The sequence below is a fragment of the Ixodes scapularis genome, unplaced genomic scaffold (assembly GCF_016920785.2).
Source record: "Ixodes scapularis isolate PalLabHiFi unplaced genomic scaffold, ASM1692078v2 PGA_scaffold7__128_contigs__length_106722199, whole genome shotgun sequence".
Lineage (NCBI taxonomy): Eukaryota > Metazoa > Arthropoda > Arachnida > Ixodida > Ixodidae > Ixodes > Ixodes scapularis.
This window is the reverse complement of record NW_024609882.1, coordinates 37,661,635-37,687,657: the sequence shown is the minus strand read 5'-3', so window position 1 is coordinate 37,687,657 and position 26,023 is coordinate 37,661,635. Positions and strand designations below refer to the sequence as shown.

At 46.1% G+C, this 26,023-nt stretch overlaps 1 protein-coding gene across 1 annotated transcript in view; it reads right to left on the bottom strand.

Moving 5' to 3' along the window:
* The window catches only part of LOC8024180 (regulating synaptic membrane exocytosis protein 2), a 96,528-nt gene that overhangs the window by 36,269 nt on the left and 34,236 nt on the right, over positions 1–26,023 (bottom strand). Inside the window, exons 2-3 of the mRNA XM_029966753.4 lie at positions 18,437–19,482; positions 8,953–9,206 (exon numbers count right to left, since the gene is read on the bottom strand). Of these exons, the coding sequence (XP_029822613.2) occupies positions 8,953–9,206; positions 18,437–19,482 (1,300 nt within the window). The remainder of the gene's footprint in view (positions 1–8,952; positions 9,207–18,436; positions 19,483–26,023) is intronic.

Below are 26,023 nucleotides of genomic sequence, written 5' to 3'. Positions count from 1 at the left end.
CATAGGTACAGTGCGACGACGTCACGTGCAAGCCATGTATACAGAGCTATAATCGGCATCAACTCTTTTGTTCTACACTAGTGTAAAAGAACCGTGTGCTTGGCGCCCGTCTTGTGTACTTCTCTCGTTAGTCTGCGTCTTTTTGTACGCTGTATTAATATGTTTCTTGTGATAAATATTGAACTTGGCTGCGTCGCCACTTTGGTTACACTGTAAAGGCTAGCATAGTTTTTGCAGCGCTGCCAACGCTACTTGCGCATGCGCATATGGCTTCGTTCGGCGTTTCCTTCGCGTGAGAGCGCGCGCGAATGAGAAGCGCGAGAGGAAGTCACAACTTCTCACAGCAGTACAAAGCTGCAGTACTGTGGGAACTACGCTAGCCTTCTTTGGATCTTCACAACAAGAGACTTAAAATGCTAACACTCGTTACACTAGTTCAATGATTCAATATAGTTTAAGCCTAACTCCTTTAGGAACGAAGAATAAGAGAAATGTGGGTCTAGCGATGGGAGCGATTTCTAAAAATTAGAAAGAACACGACTACACATATCAGCATGATTCGCATAGCAACATTCAGTGGAGTTGACATTTTCAACGTGTCAAAATGCAACCTCGCAGTGTATCAAAGCAGATGTTTCTAAGCTTCCATGACTTAGGTGGCTCAGTCGGTATCGAATTAGCCATATCACTTTTCACTGCGTGGTTTTCTAAACAAGTCACAACCTGAACGCGAAGAATAACAAAGCTGTGCCCCGAGTCATCAAACTAAGTTGTCATCACTAAGAAGTTTTATGGTGCAAAAGGAATGAAAGCGAGGCTAAACTAGGCAAATTTAGGCCAAGTAGAGGCAGAGGGCTTGTAAGAGTGTGCATATCCCACAACTTTCCACGATGCTGTTAACACACCATTTTGAGTGCTGAAGGAGTTGCTTTTTAGTAAATACTCTGCTGCCATTTTGATGCTTTCAGGATGCTCTTTGTTAAGCTCTTTCTACTAGCTTAGCCTACCTTCCAAATTTCTCTACATAGCGAACTCAAGATTGACCATACAAAAACAAAACCATGTACGACGTTATGATTATAATGCAATTAAATGCAAAGGTGCAAGCGAGCTGGACAAGAATGACGAAACGTGTAACAAAAAAATAAACTACAAAAATGTCTTTAAACAAATCTATAATGAAAAAGAAGTGCACCCTACGTGATTACCGGGCTTCAGTTTTGACTATACTGGAGACACTATAAAACGACGATGTCAGGTACTTAGAACCTTCTGAAGCACGCTCTTAAGGCAGCGTCACGTGGTGCGATTCTTTGGGGAAACCCGCGTACGCGTTGCGGTGCGTCGCGGACGCAAAGCGCACGCGCCTGTACCGGTTGCTTCCCCGCACAAGGTCTTTACATGTGGGAAAGCCAGACGTGCAGGCGCAAACTTGAAAAATTGTCTTTTTTGTTTGTTTGTTTGTTGTTGTTTTTTTGCGAAGAGTTTTATTTTACTTTCGGACAGGACACGAAGTACGAAGCGTCTCTTTTGGATTCCAAGCTTCAAGCAGGCGCTTCGTGCCTTCCGTTGTTATTTTGGCTGCGCGTGCACCTTCGCAGCATCGCGAAGCGCCGAAGCGTTTTCGAAGGTAGCAAGCTCGCGCTGGAGACGGGACAACTAAAATACTTGTCTCCCGTTCCCATCCTGCCAGTGGCTACAGAATGTGCCACCTTATCTCAAATGTCCCTTTGTTATCTCTTTGTGACGAAACGAAGAAATGAGACGATGGCCAAAACCGCCCAAAAACGAAACTACAGCGCCCTCGCGTTAAATTAGTGACGTCAGAATTGGAAGTCTTTTTCGCGTTATATGGCCACGAAACGGTTTTCTTGGAACGATCTAATCCGTAACTTTTAGCTTGCCAGATTGATGGCACGCGCTTGAGTATTCAAAAATAGCGGAGCACAGTTAATCTCAACCAGCCTAAACGGATTCCCCTAGTTCATTATTCTGAGCACAATCTGCAAGTGGAAAGCGGGTAGTAGTAGACTAAAGTAAACAACCACAGTCGAAGTAAGCACACCTCGGTTAGGATTAGCCTTTATACTTCTTGCCGCGATTCCAACGAAGTGCGATTTTTCTAATTAAACTAGCTTTTTTTGTGCATTGAATTAGTGTGCGGTCGTCACCTATACGCAGCAATTACGTCACCTATACGCAGCAATTACGTAAAAACGCAGAAAGAAAGGCTTCGTAGAGAAGCAAAAGATCAAGGAGCCAGTCAGTCTGGAGCTCTTTCGTATACGAAGCGGTCCTTTACTTGCAGGAGGATTCAACAGCTGGACTCAGCTTCCAAAAGCTGCGATAGCTCATTTAAAATTCGTCAACCATTAATTTTATTTGGAATAAGCAACTGGAACGATTGCGACCCAACAATTTTTGTCTCCAAAATATCCGAAAACTAGACTTCGTCGACTCCTGTAGACAGCCCCCGAATGTCAACGGCCTCCGAGAACCACCCCCACCCCCCCCCCCCCCCCCCCCCCCCCCATAAGAACCTACTTCTCCGTTTTGCATCGCGACAGAGTACCCAGCACGATGTTACGAATATAAACAGTTGGTGAATTACCCGGCTCCACAAAAGACATAGTGATTACGACCACTAAATAAGTGAATCTTCAGATTAACGACATTTAAGCCATGGATTAATGGATGGATGAAAACTAATGGCTGTACCCTTTAGAACGGGCGGTAGCTTGCGCCACCTAGCCTAGACACCAAAAGTATGATTCATGCCCTCGCCCTTCTAAGCGAATTTGCTCCACCTCTGCGTTTTTCTGACTACCGTCAGAGCCCTGCTCTCGTCTTGGTGCTAAAACTTTTTGTCGCCAGTTGTCTGAAGCTTTATCTGAAATCCCAGGAAATGCTCTTCCGTCCTCCAGAAATGTTAGAACAGACCTCGACAGAGAAAATTTATATCGTCCATGCTTTCTGACACAGTATCTAAGGTTCAGGAAGTCACATGTATAAATGGTAAAAATCGCCAGTTGAGCCCATTCTGCACTAAGCACCAAACATGGCGGCGCCCAAGAGAACCAAAATGGCGACGCCCATGAGATAATTGGGAGCGGGGTGGCGCTACTCTACAAGCGTAGCATATTTAGTGGCTCTAATACTGATATACGGGCGTGCCGACACGCCAGTGTGCCTCCAAAACCCAATCATCAGACGATAAAAGATGAAAAGAGAAAGAAAGAACCAGGAAGAGGGGGAAGGAAAGGGGGAAGATACATTTCCCTTCCCGTCCAAGCCCACTTCATCGATCGCGGCTGCAGAACGTCGGGTCAAATTCGATCGCTTTTTTTTTTTTTTTTGCTTTCCGCCACGCCAGACCTGGTCGGACGAAGCTTCCATGTGAGCTACAGCGACTTAGTAACTTGGATGGATGGATGGATGAATGGGGGCGTACGGCGTAACCCTCGTAATCGGGTGGCAGCTTGCGCCACCTAGCAAATATCTTCGCGCTCGACTTGTTTTTTTAAGTTTTGAAGGATTACAAATTGGTGGCAGAAAAACCATGCTTGCAAACAAACGATACTGTGAAATATTTCCAATTTCGTTGGCGAACAAAAAGTCGGTGTCTGTAGAACTTGCGGTACCTGTCCATGAAGCGACGACGTGAACAACAAGGACGGTAATACGCGAATCCAAAACATCGAAATAATCGCAAGACCGACAGGGTCGTTTGGCGCCTTTCATTTTTGTTCCGTTCTTGTTTCTACCCGTTTAAACATTCCCCTCTCGGCTTAGGAGAGGAGGCAACTGCGGTGATTGTCTGCCTCGCCGAAAATCGACGCCGTATGCCGGGACCTTCAAAGCCTCGCGTAGCAAACGAGCTGCGACCAACAAAACGGACACAAAAAAAAAAAAAAAAAATCGAAACGAAGAAGCTAGTTTTACAGGAGCTATTTTTGTGTCTATCCGAATGAAAGCGAGGACAAAGTTTTGGGTCTACGCCAGGGGCCAGACAGGCGGTAGACGCCGTGAGCTAAATCTGATCAGGAGGCGATTCAGCGACCGAAGAGCCGAAGAATCGGAGGGTTTGCTTCGCAGACGTCGTTTCTTGTTCGGCACGTAGCGGGAGAAAGCGTCGCGTCTGCCCAGGAACCGTGAAGTCGCGCTAACCTGAACACGTCCAACAGAGTTGTACTTGAGAAAAACAACACGTGGAACTGACAACGAACGCCATATGCAACTGCCGAAACCTTTCAATGCAGGCTTCGCGTGAGGAGAGTTCTGCCTTTCCACGCGATTTGGCGGGACGCACGATGTAGGGGGCTGTGTGCGAAACAGTATTAACGTTCGAGTAAACATTTTCGCCCGGGCGAGTAGAGAGATGAATGTCTTCAGAACTGTATTGTACGTTCGGTTTGACCTGAGGAATTTTCAAAGCGCAACTCGGAATTTATAAAACAATCAGAAGGACCGCCCACCCGATTTCTTTTAAACGGCTTGTATTTGCGAAAAAGGGTGAGACTTACTCGATATCAATAGAATCGTGATCATTAATTTACACACTAACTTACAAGAACGTTCAGCAATCATTTGAAGGCAAATGAGAAAGCAACATTTAAGTTATCATAAGCGAGTGCTACATAACGTTGTCACGTCGGACCGTCACAAACTAATGTTAGAAATCGTAATGTTTAGTTAAATACAACCAACCGACTGAGCCACCGGTTTCTCTTTTCTTCATTTAGTCACACAGTCATAAAAAACACAAGTCCCGCTACTCCACTGTATGTTGAATGAAACTTTCTTCGACATCCTTTTTTTTTAACTCTTTTCGCAATAAGCAGCACCTAGTTATTACATTGAACTGAACCACTACCCCAAGACGGGTAGACAGGGTCTACAAAAAGTGTCTTTGAAACTGAACGGAGATTGATAAAGATAAGTTGTTTATTTCCAACATAAAGGAATCTAAAATTATACAGTTCCCTTGGCATCATTTCAACGCCTTTGTTTACTTTCATTATTGAGTAACAGTTTCTTGCAAGAGTGAGAAGAAAAAAGGGGGTTACGCACGACACTTCTGTTAAAGTAATGATACACCTCGATTAAACAAATACACTCGCCACACTTGTTAAGTAGGCAAAACATATGAACACTTCTCTTTCTAATGGCCACAATCAGACAGCCGTGAGAAAAAAAAAAATTACCTTAATTTTTTTCAAACAAAACATTCCGGGACAAAACGTCACGAACCCACCTAAACCGTCTACATCTCAGCCAAAGAGAATCTATTCAGATGCTCTGCCGACAAACGTACAAACAAACACTCGCGTCACAGGGTGTCACAAACGAGACACCCAGATATGCACTCGCAAAAATGACGTGTCCCTTTCCCGGAACACCTCTCTCCCTCAGCACGCCAGAAAATGACTCTACAGTCGTAGCTTATGAAGCACGGGGCGTGGCCCATAATGATTACGCCTCGTGATTGGCTCTTCGTCGTCCTTACGAGCTGTTGTCGCACTCCCATTGGCGGCGGAGCCGTAGGAGGCACGGAACTCGCCACGCCCCGAGCTTCTTAAGTTGACAGCGACAGCAGTTGGGCCGCAGGACACACGCATGCCAGTCTCCCATGCAGTCTAGCAGAATAGTCAGCAAGCACACAGGCAGGCCACAGAACGTGCAGTCTCATGCGGGTGAAATATCTATACGCCGCGCAAGGTGAGTGCGAAACTTAACAGAAAAGTCAAGTAAAAGCAAAACAGTCGTTGCGCAGTTTTGTGTCGGTGTATAGTCAACGGTGTACTCTGTTACACGTCCCTAGAGTAGCGGATATATACGGGAGCGCAGGTAGGCCTTGCCATCGCTTCTGCTCCATTTTGCTCCAGGACTACTTTAAAGTAACATCGAGTGTAAATACTACAATTCATCAACCACCAAGCCCGCGGTATTCAGATCGGGACTATGTATGTCTTCGTTTCCAACTTCTGCTGATAACGGAAGGTCACGAATAACTTGGATGAGGAGCACGATGTCCGAACAAGCGGCCAACCAGAGCATCATCGAAGGCAGGACGCGCTCCTAGCAGAAAGGGGAGGGGGGGACAGAAAAACGTGTTTCCGTATGGTCTTAAAAGAAGCATAAAACTGGTAAGTTTGCGGGATTAACGCACCAGCGTAGCACGGTCGTATCAGAAGAGCTGCCGAAGAAGGGTCGACCGGTTTAATGGCGGAGTTTAATGACCAGAGAACGAGTGTGTAGACTTTTATGCTTGCAAACCGCAGCTGAGCTCAGTTTGCACCCTAGGAACGAACGCACGCTGCTGAAGCACAATTGAAGGTCATCGGTGGATTCATAAAGGATAAAACGTTGCCATTATCTTCCTTCCAGTGGATAAAGCGGTGTCCGCTGATCCCATCTATCCGTTTTATTTAAGTAAAAAAGTGCTCGTCTCGTGTACTTCTCCCTCAGTTTACGTATTTTCATTTTCTTTTTTTTGAGCGCTGAATTTGTTTTTCTACTCACAAACAAACTCGCCTGTATCGCCACTTCAACTCAAAGTCGATACAGGGGAGCACAAATGACGCAACGTTTAAGCGTATAAAATGTATCCTTCCAAAAAAAGACGAAAGCTTTCGCTGGCACACGATAGAACAACGACGTGTGCACGCAGTCGTATACTGGCTCTGATCCCTCGAATCAGTTCGTCAGACCGGTTCCGAGGGGAAAGCCCGTGGTGACGTCATCCGCCGTCTCGCACACGCGCTAGGCTGCAGTCGGCCAACTAGCGGAATCGGGGGCCGCGGGCAATTTGTCATGCAAATTTCGCAATCGGTAACGCTGCTCTGGCCTGGTTTCGACACCCTTCGCAGCCGGCCTATCTTAAATTATACTTGGACTGCAGCAGACGCTACGAATCATACGAACCACAATCCAGCGCTGTGAACATATCACGGAACACTAACCTACAGCATTGGATTGACTTCAATGGCTCGCAGCGTTTTCTGCGGTCCATAGTAAGGAGAAGCTGGATGTTCCGGCCGTTTCAAACGAACTTTAACGTCCGAGACTTTACAGTCAATCGATATTTGTAAGACAAAGCCTCGAACGTCTAAGGTGTTTTTTTTTTCTCCGTCTCGCTAAGTGGCATTACCGATGTAGATTACTGTAATTTAATTCGCAAAACTTCTCACGAGTCGGTAGCTCATCGGCTGCCACACGAAATCCAGAACTTCTGACGAAAACTTCCTTTGCTAAGGCAAACGGGTTTGTAAACGCTGAGTTGCAAACGCAGTTACCCTTGTAAAGCTACATCAGTGTGTGTCTCATTGAGTGTGAATAGTCCACTGACACTACGCTAATACCGGTAAGTTTGTACCAAACCACGGTGAAAGATACTCGTCAGCGAGGCTCTAGCTACGACAGAATATAAAACAAAAACAATTCGAACTTTAACTTCATAAACTACTAGCATGAGTTATACATAAATCACAAAAATGCAACTCGCTAGAAAAACAAACAAAAAAAAAAAGAAAAAGCCAAACCCAAGCCTAAAGCCTACTATACTACATCAAGTACTGATCCTCTAAAGTAATTATCTTGTTTTCAACGAGCGTTTTGCCTAAAATAAACAACAACAAAAAGTAATTTGCAGCCCATCTATAAAAGCGCTCGCAAAGGTCAGCTTACACTGATGCTTCTAGCGCAAGCTGGTTTCATTCGACGTAGTGCTTCAGTGGCCCCGTGTACGAACAAAGTTTAAGCGATTCCAAAGCACCACCGAGGGTGCGACACCCGTGATGACGCCTGAACTAATACATGGGAATTCCTCGCCGATTAAAAACTGCCAGCAGCTGCGAAAATTAAATACAGTCATTTTACAAAAAAAAAAAAAAAAATCAGACAATCCTGATTAGCCTTACGTCCAGATAGTGAAACGGTCATTTGGCACCAACGGTCGTGGCCCGACTTGCATTCCTGCTTCGTTCGGTTTGATGAATGCCAGTATTTATCTTCGTACCCAAGAACGATAATTTGTTAAAAGTGTCAGCCGGTGATCTAAGCGTATGTCGCTTTGGCACAGGTTATGTGCTACATCCTCCGTCGCACAAGATGATAAAAAAAATTGACAGGTTGAAAAAAGAAAATACATCTTATTTTGGAAAGTTTTGAACTTCAATGCGTAAATACCTGAACCTCAAGGCGTTCAAACTTCACCGTAAAGGTGTAAAGGCCTGATCCTCGAAACGTTAAAACTTGAACGTCAAGGTAAGACCTGAACGCCACGGTGTAAAGACCTGAAGGTCAAGGCGTTAATATTTGAACCTCGAGGCGTCAAGACTTGAACGTCTTGGAAAGTCACGGACTTACCGGGACAAGACACCGAATGAAAGTGTGTTTTCTCTTTTAGTCATTGGCATCCTCATAATCAACACTACCCCCGCCCCCTTCCCAACCTTTTCACAGTGCTTACGTCTTTTAGGTGTGACTAGTTCGTTTATGTTATAGTTTTTCGCATGTGGTGGCGGACTGGCACGCGCTCTGCGTAAGGGTTCTCACCTATCTGTCCAGCCTCGCACACCACCACCTGTGCCCTTCTATACGTGCAAATAAAATTATTATTATTATTATTATTATTATTATTATTATAAATGACGAATTGTGCGCTGCTATAGTCTGGCTACCTATTCTCACATTAGTTTTGCAACAAAGCTTCCAAAGCCAAGGTGCGCTGCAAATCTCACACTACGCCACCAAAGTCAAAAGAGGCCAGCATCGCTTTTGCTAAAAGGAGCAAGCAACTAATCTACGTCAAATTTTCCTAAAGCCACCACCACCTAAAACCACTTTGCCACCACCAAGGCGTGCATGTCACACATAACAAAATGTGTAAAAGACACACACACAAGTAAAAGGAAAGTGTGTCTTTAAGGCCTAGGCAGTGGCGGCGAGTACCTTAAGGCACAGATCCTCGTTCAGAGTGGCACTACTACTGGTATCAATGCCGGAGTCCTTGGTGAGGGCGTCGGGCAGGGGCGTCCTGCAGCCGCCGTGGTCTCGATTGAAGCGCACCGTCTTCTTGCCTCCCGTGAACGGCGGGTGGCCCGGACCGCCCAGACAGCCCGCCTTGCTGGGCACGGCCGCGCACGAGTGCGCCGCGCCCGACAGAGCGCCGCCGCCGGCCACCGCGTGCGGATAAGCGCAGTCACCTGCACGATGCGCAAACGTCCCAACGTCTAACTACACACGACTTGCATCGACGCCGAATCAGCGGCTATGTGCTGGCCTTGCTGCTTAGCGCGCACCTATAGCAGCAGACGTGCCGCACCACGTTACATGCAAGCCATGGCTTGCTCGACATATCCCGAGACCGGTAAAAAAAAAGGCGTGTGAAGGATTTTATTGTTCAAGCCCGCCACCGAGCGGTGGGGTATCGTATTTTCAGTCTTAGCTGGCAGCAGAAGATAACGGTTGAAAATAAATTTACCATATCCTAGGCCGGCAACCGTAGTGTATATAAACGCACAATGGGTAGTGCATCGTGCAAAGAAGCAGCGGCTGTGTGTATTTGTTTGATTGTGTGTGTGTGTGGGGAGGCATCATATCTTCGCATGCCTGAAGTAGCTGCACTGTGTTGGGTGTTTTTAGGCCGTTTCGTATTTCGATGCGCATCGAGCTAGATCGCGAATGCGTGGACAGGAATGCACTCCGAGCGATCCTGCCAGTCATTCTGTACCTGAATATAGAACGCGCTGTGAGATACGAGCATAATTCGTACACATAAACCAGCTCGCCGGCGCGAGTAATCAGTATGCTGCATACCGTGCCGTGTATGTTTGTTTTTGTTTTCTTGTTTTTTCATAGAAAACGTGCGTATACTTTGACATATAGTATAAACATATTAAATTCATTATATCCGCGCTATCTATATATAAAAAAGGAAACTAAAACCGGACAACGAAACATAACATGATGACAAAACAAAACATACCCTGTAAAATAAAAGATAAAAAAGATGGCGTTATCTTACAGCACAACTTTATCAAACGTGCGTCGAACACCAAACCGCATAGTACGTATAAATATATGCGCCCAACGCAGGCACGAACACAGACATACACACACAGACATACACAATCCGACTGAAAAACAAGAACAAACAACAAGCAAACAAAAAACAAAGCAAAAAACCGCGACATCAACAGACGACGCCGGTAAGCCGAAAAAAAAAAATACACGCGTAAAAACGAAAGGGGAACATAGGGAAGATAAAGAACCGAAAATAGGGAAGTGGGGAAACGTGACGTTAGGTGAAGCCACTCTTGCAGGGAGGGACGAAGGCGAAGAAAACATCGCTTGCGGAAGAAGTCCTAGAAACGAGTGAAAAATTACTCTGGTGTGCTTTCTGTCGTTATTTTTTTCTTTTCTTCTTTTGAGAGGAAGAGGGTGTTTTCGGGAGAAGGGACGGAAAGGGGAACCGGGGTAGAGGCAGTGGGCTCACCGAAAGGAATTTTTTCATTTTGGCATCGAGAATTTCCCGCTGCTTCCACGTGCGATTGAAAACCTCCGCCTCGCCTGAACAGCAAGAAAGCAGCGTTGGAGGAATAAGAAGACGTGAATACAGCAACCGCGTCGTCTCTTCCAGACAGCGCGGGAAAGGACTCCTCCCGCCGAGAAAATAGACCAACACCCTGTTTACAGACACCAGAGCGTGTTCCCACACACCAGAACGTGCGCAGAAATAAAATTCGCGCGAACCGTCCGCGCATACGCAGGCCGAAGCGCTGCAAGTTTTACGTGACCAATCGGTGACAACACGAGCCGCGGCCGAATACTTAAAGGGTACACGTGTCCGATCTATGCTTTGCTCTCGAAAAAGCACGCAATTAGGACTGTAGATATATTCTTGGGCAATCCTACAACACACACACACACTGTAATACGCGTGAACAGACACAAACTTAAGGCCGGTTCACACAGCACTGTGCTCTTACGTGTGTTTTTTTTTTGTTTTTTTTTTTTACGTCATGTATAAGTCACCGAAACATTCGTGTCTCGAATGTAGCGCGTCAGACTATCTCCGTGAACTGGTAGCCACGCTTATTACGAAGTACATATGTCATCCCGGTGACTTGTACTTAAGCTATCCTAACATAACGTAACGTTAGAAAACGGTGCTGTGTGAACCAGCCTTAAATGCCAGGTGCTATGAAGGAATAAGTTTGAAAACATTACGCACTACACTTCATTTCACTTTAAATCCAGACGCAGCCGATGCTACGAGAACAAGGAACCAATCGTGTTCCTGCGCGTGTTCTATCATCGCTGAACCAGCCGTAAACAGAAAAGGCTTAGTGACTTTTGCTTTTGACGTCTGGACTTAAGCCGGAAACGAAGCATAGCAAACTTCGTTATAGAAACTGGTCCCTTAAACCGCTTAGTTTCCATATTACCGAGTTTCGATACCTTCAATTCGCGAAGTCACATTCGGGTAATAACGAAAGCGGCGTCGGTGTCGAGCGCAACGTGACACTCGTCAATCGAAACTAATAAAATAAAAATATTATTGAAAACAGGGAAATATGCTCGATTCTAAAAGACATTTGGTGAAACAAAATGGTACCGTAAAATACACGTTCCGGAACGACAAAACTAGGTGCCATTTTGAATTGTTTTCTTGGCGCATTAACCGGCCGCCTTGTAGAATTTGCTTTCTCGCGCGCTTTTGTGTGCTTTCACGTGCACTTTATATAGGTTCGATGGCAAACACACAATCAAAATACCTGTCGTTCGACCGAGTATTACGTTCTCTTTATTTTGCTTCCTCCCCGCAGGCTGCGGCGTTTAGTCGCGCGATTGCACTGCTAACACGCCATATACAAATAACGACACTGTCTGAGACGTGTCTCTTCACTGTATGATATACTCCTGTCACATCGTTCATAAAACACCGTCACGGGGGAGCAATCCCTCCCTTTGCTCCCCGAGCTGCATGTAATGACACGCAGCTCGGGGAGCGAAGGGAGGGATTGCTCCCCTGTCTTCAGGCACGTTCGGAGCATAGAGTATCAGCAGTATGAGTCTGTGGTTTTACACTCCACTCACGTACCACGACTATACTCTCGTGTCATCTTTGCCTTTTGTATATAGGTTGTATATATTTTTTTGATCTGTCATCTCCCCTCTTAGCATACCTGAAGAAGATCGTTTGGTCGAAACGTCGTTCCCCTCTTTTCCTCTGGCACATCTCTTTCCCTTCATATCCCTACTAACGTACCCACGTGCCACGACTATACGCCAGGCTAGACAACAAACTGGCTTTTACAAATCCAAGATTTAAAAAAAGTTTTTGTAATCTTACTACAACCCTTCCAATGCAAAATGCCACCACTAAGCAAATGCTTCTAAAATTATATGAGACTAAACGAGGCTAAAGCGCGATCCAAACCAACCCGTTTTTGTGCGAGCGTAGGCCGGGCGTTTTCCGGAAATTGCGTATTTCGTGACGTCGCACTGATTCCTTGCACCTTCCGGACGCGCGTAAGAAAGTTGGATGATTTCAACTTTTTGTGAACGCGCACGAAAACGCGCTCCTCTCCCGGCCAATCGGTGGAGGGCACTAGTTCCGGCTACGGGTTTCTTCGCCGTCTGACGCAGATGCTCTCCGCACGCCCGAAACCGCACCCCCCTAACCAACGGGCACGGTTGTGACCCAGAAAGCACCCCGGAAACAGTAAGAACGTCACGAAATACGCAATTTCCGGAAAGCGCACGGCGTACGCGCGCTGAAAAAAAATGCGTTGGTTTGGATTGCGTTTAACACAGGTGCAAAAGACCTCATCTAAGGTGCTTGCGCGACTGCACAAGCTTGCAGACCTTGCACCGGCGCGAGCAAAACACGAACCTTGCTCTGTGATGCGCGTTTTGTAAGCTCGGACTAGTATACCCGGTAATCGTCGTCAAAATAATTAAAGTCTTCCATTTACTGTTATCGCCGCTTATGTGTACAATCTAACAAAAACCACGTCAAGATGACACCACCCATATGTCGCCTATACAGAGTGGGCCCCCGAGATCTTACCAAAATAGAAGAAAAAACTTGTCGTCCTCCGAGAAGAATTGCGTACCCTCGCTGCAAAAAGTATATGCTTTGCAAGCTAACAAAGAGTCTGTTCTTTCGAAACAGATCAAATAAAAGTTGCTTCTCTCTCCCTCCCTTCTTTAAAAGCAACAGACTTTAAAATTTTATCATGCACAAAAAAAGATATATCTAAAATACGTAAACCATAAGTCCGCCTCTCGGACACACTCGGCTCTATTTGCACCCGCGTAAATGCCCCTTTTTATTGACCTATCCTAAGTGCGACGGGACGACTTCGAGTCCACCTCCTAAGAGCATTTCTACGGGCACGCGCGATACACACCGCGCACCCATCCGACGGAAACACACCTGCGTACGCAATACCCGCGGACGCCACCCGCGCGCGCACACACTATAAAAAAAAGCATTTGCAGCGTCAACAAATAGAGCAAACCGAACGAGACGTCAAATTTCGGCCGAGTTTTCCAAGACGCGGGAGCAAACACACGAAGGCAGGCCTCGGACATGACTACTGCACATAGCGGAGAGCCTTGTGTGCCCATTTAACGCGCACGTAATAGACAGACGCGAACTCTGTCCAGGGACAACGCTAAAAGAAACAATAATAATAAAAAGAAGAGAGAGACAAGTCCAACAAAAAAAAAACGGGAGAGGATGGGAAATTGGGGAAAGGGTCAAAGGGGGCTTGTTTCGGCGGCAACGACAGAGACCGGCCGCGGCAGCGAATCGTCCTTGAAGCCAGACAGAGCCCACACACAGCTACCAGCGGGCGGGCTAAAAATAGCCCCGCACTCCGATCCGCCGCCGCAGCATCCGGGACAGTTTCCCCTTTCTCATCCATTTTCTCCTCATCCCCAAATTTTCTTCTCTCTTCCTTCCCTTCCCCAGAGCTCTACCGCTCATTCCCTCAGTCTTCAATACGGCAGTCCTCCTTCCCCTACGGCCGTCCTCCTCCCTACGCTGCCCTTTCCCCATTCCTCGACTTCCCCAAGCTTGTCCTTTCTCCCCGTTCTCTTCCCTCTTCCTTCCCCATCGTTTTCCCCTCCCTTCCCTAGCCTTTTCTTCCCCCTCCTCAACCCTTCCTCGGAGGCTACCTTTTCCGCCGGCCTGCAGCTATTGATCGGTCCGCCGCTAATATTAAAGTGGAGAGGCAGAGAGCGCGAACTGGAGAGCGAGAAGGAAAGCGTGAACAGCAAGGGAGAGAGGGAGAAATTTGGGGAAGAGGGAAGCGCAAGAATAGAAACGAAAGGGCATCCGTTGCTGGTGTGTGGGCGCATGTGCGTGTCTATGTGCGTGTGTGCACGCATCTGTATGTGATCTGTGCGTATGTGCGTGTATGCGTGTATGTGTGTATGGTGTGTGGCTGTGCGTGCGCGTTGTATACGTGTACTTGTGTATGTATGCGTGTGTGCGCGTTGTATGAGTAGTGTGTGCGTGTTCGCGTATATGTGTGTGCGCGCATACAGCGAACGCGGAGGCAAAATATTTTAGAGCAGTCTTCCTGAGGTTTCTCCTCTCTACTTTACATTTTCTCGTGATCATGTTTCAGACTAGATAGACCGGTAGGGAAAGAAAAAGAAACGTAGAAATGAGGAGAGAATGAAAGAAAAGAGTGAAAATGACAGAGGGAATATGCCGGGAAGGAAGGTTGAAAAATGCTCCCGAAGAAGTATACACCAAAACATACGCGTAAGATACAGTAGGGACGAAAAGATGGAGAAGAGGAAGTAGCGGGTGGAAAGAATAGGACCACGACAGAAGAAAAGGGAAAGGAAGATGACAGTAAAACTTAAACATAAGCAGCAAAAAAGTAAGCACGATGGCGTTTACTTTTACGGTTGTTTTATCATTTTCTCGTGAACATAGATAAGGGACGCGTGTCTGAAACGAAGGCTTAAAACGACAAAATAATTGCAGGAACCGGAATTTTTTTATTAAAGAGAAATGTCCAATTAAGATAACAAAAAATAGTACAAAGCAAAACCGTCCGGAAAATGAAAATCCCAAGCATCTGTTTCTCTTTTAGTCAACTCGTTTACAAGGCTTTAGAAGCTAAACATAATTAATGGCAAAAAGCCAAAGAACAAGCTGCATTCCGACCATGTCACTTTCTTGCGTTGTACAGCTTGACACTGATATTAAATTTTATATCAAAGTACTGGGACTGAATGAGGCAATCTTAGCCAATCTTAGATGTCAAATATTGCCAGCTTATTTTTTCAGTCAAGACTCTGGTTCTTAAGGCCCGTTCACACACTTGCAACCGAGTACGACCGAGAGAGACGAGACCTGTTGAAACCTCTTAAAATTTCTTAGGACGAGAGAACACACTGGCACTCCGGCGCCATCTATGCGGTGACCCTGGAAATGCATTTCACAAGAGCGAAGGTTATGCGGGATTTCCGAGATCAAATATGCGTAATACCTATGAGAAAGGCTCCTTTATAACGTTCACAAAAGTTTTTCGAGCCAAGAAAGAAAAAACTAATGCGCGAGAAAAGTAGAAAATATGCCGGCCCACCAAGTTTACACTGCTACCCAATAGATGGCGCCAATGTGTCCTCTTGTTGTAAGAGATTTTAAGGGGTTCCAAGGCACCCGGTTTTAAAGGCCCGTTCACACTCTTGCAACCGAGTACGACCGAGAGAGACGAGACCTGTTGAAACCTCTTAAAATTTCTTAGGACGATAGAACATACTCACAGTGGCCTTAAACAAAATGGCACTCTGACGCCATCTATGCGGTGTCCCTGGAACTGCATTTCACATGAGCCAAGGTTTTGTGGGATTTCCGAGGTCAAAAGTACTTATTACCTATAAGAAAGGCTCGTTTATAACGTTGACAAAAGTTTTTCGAGCCAAGAAAGAAAGGATAATGCGTGAGAGAAATATAAAATACGCCGGACCGACCAGTTTGCACTGCAACCCAGTAGATGGCGCCAGTGTGTATTCTCGTTGTAAGAGATTTTAGGAGGTTCCAAGGCAAGTGTGTGAACGAGCCTTTATGCTCTGGTCACTTTAGTAGCATTTAATACCTAACGTTAGCCATTCTATCCTCTCTGAAACCTCCAGCTTTCAACAGAATGCTCGGCAATATTTCTTAGAACGCAGGCGATATTTACTTCATTAAACATGAAGGCATTAAGCCAATAATTCTTCTGGCTCAAGGCTGGGACGCGTGGCTTCGTTTAGCTTACGAAGGTTTGAGGTTCGAAACATATTTGTCCCATTTATTTTATCTCTCCCCTTACCTTGAAATACAGCACCTAAATCGGTAACGCTTCCCTCGATACCGCAGTATAATTATGGTCCCTAGAAAGACCGGCTAGTCTCCCTTTCGAACGCCTGTCTCCACACAGACAGATGGCAGCGCAGTGGATGAAAAGGCAGGGGGCGCTGCGCGCACACGGTGTGCTATTGCAGCTGCTACCTTCCTCACACACTACCTTTTTTTTTTTTTTTTTTTTTTTTTTTCAGTCTCAAGAAGCTTAATGGAAAAGCATTGATGTCTGCCTTCTTAGGAAGGGCAGATTTACATTTGTTCGGCCGCGAGGTGCATGCAGCGACGATAACAACAAGCATACTCAAGTTGTTCATCCTCCTATTTTTCCCTTTTTACACCAAAACAGTGAACAACGAGAGATCAGCAAGGCAAGGACGGCTAATGCTTCTGAAGGCCCGGAGGTGTAAATATCTCATTTGCGAAGTGCTCATTTGTTTGTGTCGGTCATATTTTCTCCAGATTTCTTTTGTGGTTTGGTAACTGCCAAATTCTAGCACGGCGATTGCTCACAGCGCCGCCAAGCGCTTTTATTCTGGAGCAGTCACCAAAGAGTGTGTGTGTGTGTGTGGGGGGGGGGGGGGGGCAGTGGACGGAATATTAGCCAGTCTTTCTAAGGACCACAGTATAATCAAATGTCCGACGCGAGCGCCTGCAGCGTGCAGCGCCCAAGCACTCATGTCCTAGCCTTGGCAAAAACCTATTGCAGGCCGTCTCAGAGAAAACGACGTTTCATACATTTCGAGCAAGTCGGCACACTTATCTCTATCGCGTAACTACGTAAACGACAACGTTCTGATTATCTCGGCTTTCAACAAGAACTTATAGGCTGTCATCACACAACGTTAATCCGACATTTTGTTGTTAGATGTCAGCGTGATGAAACTTTTTTTTTTTTTTGCACTACCGATTTGAGCGTGTGATGTGAAGCTTCGAAGGGCTCGTTTTCTGCACGCTCCAGAATACTCATAACAACAAAATGTCGGACGAAATGACGTCGGTGAAAACACCCTATACTCGAGTCGCAGTTATCGTTACCCTAGGAGAAAAAAAAAAAACATGTGTTTGCACGTACAAAGTGAAGACGGAGGAAAACGAAGCAGTACGTCTGTAGACATAACTAAGAGAACACCACCTACACAGCAAGGCCCTAGTGCTGACGTCATCTACGAGAGGCGAGCGGAAGACAGAATGGACCCGAGTGATGACCCAGCGGTCGGCCAAGACTCGTGTTTAAACGTTGAAACATAAGACCCAGCCAAACGCTCGCGCAGCATTGCTATCTAAGTCCCCCCCCCCCCCCCCCACCTCCTTCTCCTCTTCACTTGACATATAATATTCAGCACTACGGCCTTACTAAAGAACTGTCCACACAGGACACGATTCAATACGTGCGCGATCAAAATGAAAAAAAGAATCGTATTCGATTCGGCGCGAGTGTACGATTTTAGCGAAGACGTCAATCAAGCCCCTAAAACGCGATACAGCGCGACTTTCCGCCTGGCCTTCGCCATGATCTGCTTCCCTTCTTTTCGGGAAATTCGGGACTGACAGCGGCCCACGTCACGAACCTCTTCCAAGGACGCGAGCGGAGAGTCGCTCGTCTCCCAACAAAAATTGGTCCGAAGCGGACAGCGGAAGAGGAGAAAAGAAGCCTACCCACTTCCGTCCAACAAAAAAAACGTGCACGGCACAACCCAGAGCGAATCGTAACCTCTATGGACAGCCCTGAAAGGCCGGTTCACACAGCACCGCTCGCTTACGTCGCGTTTTCTTACGGAAGCTTACCTCTGCTTACGCTGAAAGTCACCGGATCACCTGGGCTTCGGATGAAGCGAAGCAACAAGTTACAGCCTTGCACGCGACATTCCGAGAGATGGATGCTCCGGCGATTTAAAACCTAACGTAAGAAAACGTAAGCGAACGTTCTCGTGTGAACGCGCCTGCAGTGTGAACGCGCAGTGCCTAAGCGTACGTAACGCAAAGTAAGCTACCAAGACTGTGTGAACGGAACTGAATCATTGGAGAGAGAGAGAAAGCCAAGACGGATGGCCTGACCTTTTTCGCTCACGCTCTCACTTTCCTCGCAGCTGGAGCAGTCTGGAGTGGACCTGACCTCGTCGTCGGACGAGCTCAGCGACCTCTGCCGCATTTTCCGACCCCGCTTGTGTCGGTGGGGCTTCGGGGGCGGAGGCCGCACGCACTCAGACTGATCCGAACTGAGCGAGTCGTTGCGCACCACGGACTCCACCTTGCGACGCTGCTGCTGCTGTTGCTGCTGCTGTTGCTGAGCGACCACCTGCTGATGCTGAATCTGCTGCTGCTGAAGCTGAACCTGTTGCTGGGGATGCTGCTGCAGCTGCTGTTGCTGCTGCTGCGGGTGCTGCTGTAGCTGGGACTGTTGCTGAAGATGAGGGGGCAGCATGCCTTGCTGCGCGAGCGGCTGAGGCGGCTGCTGCTGAAGAGGGGTTTGCTGGAGGATGCGGCCGACGGGGCCCCACCTCCGCTCGGGCGACGGTTCCCTGGACCTTAGGTGCCGCTCTTGAAGGTCACAGCCGGAGAGGCGGCGGTCTTGACAAGGCGGGTCTTGGGAGGAGTACTGTCGCCTCAGTTCTCGACCACCGCCGCCGCCGCCGCCGCCTGTCCCGCTGCCGTGGAGACTGCCGATCCTCTGTAGGCTTCCGCCGTGCACCAGTCGCATGAGGCCCGGAGGCGCCGCGTGCGCCGTGTAATTGTCCTTTTCGGCCGAGTGGGCTCGCTCGAGCCTCCGGGCCCGAGCCGCGGACGCGTCCTGACCGCCCGGAGCCTGCGGCATGAGCTGGGAGCTGTGGACCCACTGTCCGGTCTTGATGAGCAGTTCCTGCTTCTTGCGGCAGAGGATGCAGACCCAGATGACCTTGGAAGAGCGCAGGGACACCTTGCCGCCGCAGCGGGCGCAGCACCGGATGTCGCAGTAGTTGCAGATGTGGCCGATGCCGTCCGCGAACTTGGTCTTGAGACAGATCTGGCACGTGGCCACAAGCTGCTCGCCACCCACCTTGCGCAGCTCGGCGCAGCGCTGCCCGATGGCGTGTTCGAGGAGCTGGACCTCGTCTTGCTTGCGCCTGCGCGCAACAAACACGCGAACACCGTCAGACAAAGCAGCGCTTACACGGTCCATGTGAACGCGAACACAAGCGAGGATTTCGTCCAACATCACCTACACGCGTAGTCGCATCGAGAAAAAGAAAGGAAGTTTTGCGCATTATTCACGAGCTGCGCCTTACTCGGAAAAAACTACGACAGATTTTTTTGTCAGTTTGAAAAAGGGTGTTGTGTAGTGTCCATTAATGAATTAGAATCACCCACTTACAAACTTCTCATTCATGAATTTCGGTAAACCTTTTTCCTTTCGGAGACGTTGTTCGAGCATTGCTCGATAGGGAACTCGTAGAAACAAAAAGGGCACTATTACAAAGGGAAGAAAAATATAGCGACGGTTACAAGTAATTTTGGTACTTCCAAAAGTAACCAGACTACTCTTGCGATTACTTTCTAATAAATTAATTGAAATGACTACGACATTACTCTAAAAACTAATCGATTACAAGTAATTTGATTAGTTGTAATCGGTACCGTACAAGTCTGCACAGCACGCAAACTGTTTCCCTCACTAAATACTTTGCCGGGCTTTTCGCAACACTCCACCTATTTCAACACACGCTATTTGAACTAACTTTTAACTGAGCTGCTCACTAACGGGACGCATGCGTTCGATGAAAAGCTGATTTGCACAAAGTACGCGTACAAGGGACACTTAGATCTCATCAGAATCAGTTCAGTTGTGAATGCTCCCATAACGCAGTGGCCACGCGTCGTCTGCTAACTGTAAACTTTTGAAGAAAAACAAAAACAAGCATCACCACCTCCGTGTTTTAAAATTCGGTGGAACACGTCTGGATTTCTTCGTAGGCGACTCGGTAAATTTTATGTAAATGCGTCGCGCGTGCAGAGAGATGCATGTTTGCATAACTTTAGCAGGCGAGGATTTCGAAAGTGTGTTTGATATTTTTTTTTCCTTTGATATCCGCAACAACACAAAGCAGCGTTTTCTTTTCTTTTTTAACAATACGAGCAATTATTTTTTTAAAAGCAAAACGGTGTAAATAACGATTTCGTAGGTTAAAAAAAAGCAAATTGTAAATAAAAAAAAAATGTTTGAAAGAACAAAGTAAAGCAGCCGAAGATGATATTTCCTTGTGCTGACCAAGCATCCGCTCGCAGTCGACCAGTTAAGGAACCTCCCTTTGAAGCGGCGGAGATCCGTAACCGTAGTTGAACCAATTCATTTTTGCCTGTAACAGCCGTAAACTGTGGGATTCGACACGCGAAAGTCATCCATGACAGCCTCGCAGTAAAAGGAGATAACCTAGGACAATCGTGTCACGATGCAATCTGCATCCGAAGAACGAAGGATGGAGGAAAATCCGGACTCGACCAAATTTCGGGCGAAAGATAAAAATTTGACCCAACGTTAATACTTCGGTCGCCCAAATTGAAACCAAGGTCAGCAAGGGGGGCGCGGGAAAGGAGGGGGGGGGGGGGGGGGGGGACTAGGAAGGAAGTTGCGGGGAGAATGGGCGACTCGAGTTAAGATACAGGAAGTAATGCCCCGGTACCCTCCAGTGTCCCCCAAGACACGGGCCTTTAGCGAAATTGCGATTCTCTTCCGAGACCCATCCTGATCTTGCTTATCCTTTTGATCGCTGAGACGTTTTAAAATTCCGTTTATTTTTCAGTTCAGTTCTCGGACGTTCCGAATCACTTACGAGGCTAACGCTAGCGGGAATACGCAAATGATCCAAATCCCTATTTCGTCTCTTTTCTTCTCTCTTTCTCTCTCTTTTCTTTGTATTCTGAGCAAGCCCCGTTGTGTTTCGAAACATTCAAAATGAGGGGAGACTTATATTTGTTTTTTAAAAAGAGGAGAAGTTGGTATTTGTAAAGGTTTTCGTTCACCGGAAGAATGAACACAACAAAAATCGCCCTAACACTTTTAACGTGTTCCCCAATAGACCAACGGGTACATGAAGGCGCGTCTACCGCTCGGTGGCGAGTCGGGAATCCACTTATAATGCCGTCATGAACAGGCCTTGCCTAGAATATCGACGTCACACGTTGGAGGCCAACGCGGGGGAACAGAGTAAACACGATTGCGGCGTCATAGGACGGCTCGTACTCGTGTTCTCAGCGACCCAACCCGAGTCGCAGCCCAATGCTTAGGCGGCACTCGTGTCTTATCTACGCACAGCGATGACCTCCGACGCATTATGCAGAAATTCCAGCGCTACGCGTCTTGCTATTCGGGGAGATGTTCGTCACGGTCACGCCCTCCCCCTCTCTTGGTCCCTTCAGGAGAGGAGGAAACTAAGACGATTTTCTGCCTCGCAGAAGATCTGAGCGAACACATTCGCGTACCTTTGGCAGAACGTGTAGGAAAACTATTAAAAAGGTCAAAGTTCGGTTGGTTGTTGGCATCATAAATCGACTACACTGGTCAATGTTTGTTTGTTTGTTTTTCGTGATGAAAAAGGGGCAAGAACGTAAAGATCCGTTGTTGTTTGTGAAACATTTGAACAACGTGGGAATTGAGATTTTTGGTTGCCCACCATCGAGATTTTTGAGCGTTGCACCATAAGTCACTGATAGCTTTACGAAACGCAGCTTAACACGTGCACGCTTATTCTTGCTTCGTGGTTCGCCTTTGGGCGGTCTTATTGGCTAATGACGCAATCTCATCGGCCGAAGAGCGACGACAACAGGGTAGGACTCGCCACACCCTCTTTCTAAAGATGGAAGCGCATCTCGAATAATCGTCAGCATCCATCCGTCTTCTTTTTATTTCTTTTTTTCTATCCAAGATTGTTGTTAAGTTGTCGTCACACTACCAATACGTCATACGAACGACGACAGTTTACAGACACTGCCTGGGGCATGATGCTTCCACGAATGATGACACCGGTCATAGGCAAACTGTCTGTTCGAAGCACACGTATGCACGAAGCAGGCATGCTTCCGACATGCTTGACCCGTAAATAATTCCGTCATCCTGTATTCCCAGTGCACGAGAATATATATATATATGCCAGCGGCTAAGCCCATCTCGGAGCACTTGATGTATAGCATACAAGCACCAAAGTCTCTCCCTCTCTTTCACACAAACATACATATATATACACACGTACTGTCGCGTGCACATAACGTACTGCGCAGTAATAGATGCCTTTTTATAGTCGTGTCGGACACGATCGCAATCATGCTAATGACGTCATTTTTCGTGCCCCGGAAAGGAAATGATCAACATAGCGGCGGCGGTGGCGGTCTCCACTCGTGAAAGTGACGCTGTATACGGAACCACAACGCCGTCCCGTCATCTTGGGCCTTGATCTAGTTTTGGGGCTGATGGAGACTCCCAGGATTCTTTCTCTTTTTTTTACGTTTTTGTTTTAGGTTTTGTTCAGAGAGAGCGCACTTTTAAGAAAATAAAAACGTGCACGTACGTTGTACACTCAAAAATAGATTGAAAAAAAAAAAAAACGTTTCTCTCGCGGATAGAAAAACAAATATGCAAATAAAAACAAAAATATAGGCTCGTTTCTGTTTGTTTTTGCCGCCGAACGGCGGCTGAGACGTTTTCCATTTGAGTTTCAGAAAGACGCGCGAGCCACGAACATGTAGCACGCATACACGCCTACATGAACTCAATATGGGAATCCTTTTTGCCCTTTACTCAGATTTGCTCCCTTTCTTTTTTTTTTTTTTTTTTTTAATCGGCGATAGGAAACGTTGTGTAAGTTCGCTACGCGTCTTCCATCTGGAGATCGCGGACGCTTTCTTCTTTTAATGGTTTTGTTCGTGCGCGACCGCGCAAACTCGTTTCGATTCAAATCAATTTTATTGGTTCCATAGTCGCGGAAAATGAGAGAGCGAGAAAAAAGCTACACAGGCTAGCTTGAGAAGTTCCTGTCCCTTATATAGGACAGTTTGGTCAGCATATAAATTAATCGTAGAAACAAAAATATCAGGTACTGGAAAAAAAATGAAACGTTTTATAAAAGTTCACAACAAAAAGTTTACAACAACCAAAATTAAAATTCCCAACATCCAGAATTTCTTTCATTTAATGGGAATAAACAGTTGTCTTATCTGGCCCTTCCACGTGCATTCTACGTAAATAATACTTTTAATAAATTCGTTTATTTTATGGGGGCCAATGCCGGAGGAAAAATACCTGTGTTTACGGTGCTATCGGAGAAATATAATTAATAGGCTTGTGCGATTATTCGAAATTTCGAATAAGATTTTCCAATAATAGACTATTCGATATTCTTTTCGAGGAGAACTGCACTATTCGCGTTTTTCGGAGTGTTAATTGATTGCGATGGGTTAGCCCCGTTGAGTACGCTTTTTTCCGAGCACTGGTGCGTAGCGGAGAAGCAATACCCGCGAAAGCAAGCTCCGCGGGTGTTGTTTCTCCGCATTACATCGGTGCTCGGTAAGAAGCGCACTTAACGGAGTAACCCGCAGTAATAAACACTTGGAAAAGTATGAATATCGCAACTGCGTTCTCGGAAGAAAAGCATACATTCGAAGCGGGATGGTGCACGCCTGCCGACTGTATTTGGGAATAAATGGAAACTTCGTGAATGTGTATATCTACATTGTAGTAAAATTTCCAAAATTAAACTGACTGTTATGCAAGAGTATAATATATTAGGCAGAGATGCCCTTACAACCTGCGTTCAACATGTGCAATTATTTATTTTTAACTCGAGATTAAACAAGGCATACTTTATATAGCAAACTTTGTAAATTCACTCAATTGGGTATAGATGGCCATCTCTTATAGGATTCATTTTATGTCAAATTCGTTGTTTACTTGCCATCCCCAGAAATCAGACCTTATGAAGACACATTTAAAAAATATAGATAAACTTAGCTTATAAATGAACAAGTGGAACAACCTTCACAAGTTAGCTGGGTTTTCATCTAAGCATTACGCAATGGTAGTGGAAGGCATGGAAAAACTATTCGATATTCAAATCGATAATATTCGACCAAAACCAGTATTCGCTTCGAATTCGCTTTGAACTCAAGATCCACTATTCGCACAAGACTAATAATTTAAAAAAAAAGGTTTTCTTGCTGGCTAGAATTAGGGTACTTTATAGGATTAGAACGGCAGGAAGGTCTTGAACAGTTGTGCCGCCTCAAAGCGCGAGCATGCTACACCTCCGATAACATTTCGGCGTCTCCCGAGGACGCATTACATGAGGCTGATAGGCGGTGCGTGCATTCGTAACAACAGAATCACAACTTTCCAATCACAGTCATTATATAACAAAGTAACAAAATGAGCGCAATCAGCCCAACATAGTTGAGAAAAGAGAGGTGACATCGTACGTACACAAGAGAAAATTTTCCACTGAAAGTAACTATGTATGAAACAGTAATTTCAATACGGGGAAACAGGAAGTAACTATGAAAACAAGACATAAGCACGTACGTGTAGTATTTATACCATAGGCCCGCGCACACTGCTTTAAATTCAACGGGATTCGTGTTGGTAGCCACCTCGTCTGGGAAGTTATTCCATTCTGTAATCGATATTATTAAGGGTGATAACAGGAAGGAATTTGTGTGTGACTGGTATTGCTTTTGCTGTGTTTTACAGCAATGATTGGTTCGAGGACAAATATAATGTGCGGAATGACAATAGGTGTTTTCAAAGCACGAGTTACTGTTGTATAAGTCACGAAAGAAACATATTCGGTTAATTTTGCGCCGTTTGTGACAATGAAGTGAAACCCAAATTTGCTATTAAAGCTGAGACACTAGATCGAAGCGAAAAGTCGTTTGATATGAGCCGGGCTGCTTAACTTTGAACAGATTCTAATTTAGGAGAAATATAATTTTGATGTGTATTCCATTTGATATTTGCATGTTCTAGTTTTGGGAGAATAACTATTTTTTATGCTAGCAGTTTTGTTGAAGTGGAGGTCAGGTGTAGGGTGCACCTTAGGAAATCTAGAGGTTTTAATGAGTTGGCAACTAAGTTGTCGAACTGTTGGTTCCATGATAGTGTTTCAGAGATGTGAACTCCTAGTAGTTGTAGAGTGAAACACATTCAAGTTACTTCATGAGTAATGTATATTGGCTGTAGGATTTGTTTGAATTCGCAGTAACGGTCATTCGTTTATATTTGTCGGGCTTAACGGCCATCTGCCATTCTGAGCACCAGGAAGATATAGCGTCAAGGTCATTTTGGAGGACATAATGGTCTGTCAGGTCCAAGACTTTCCTACAAATAACGCAATCATCTGCGAATGGGCGGATAGTTGAGGTAATCGAAGAAGGAAGATCGTTAATATAAATGAGAAAAAGAAGGGGGCCGCGAACGCTTCCTTGGGGGACGCCTGAAGATAGTGGGACTGAGTTAGAGGAAGAACCATTCATGGAGACTGACTGTTGTCTACCTGTTAGAAACAAGGCTATCCATTCTATATATTACTACAGGGTTAATATTTAGGAGAGAAAGTTTTAGTAGTAGTCGTTAGTGGGGGGCGATATCGAATGCTTCGGCAAAGTCTACAAATATAACGTATG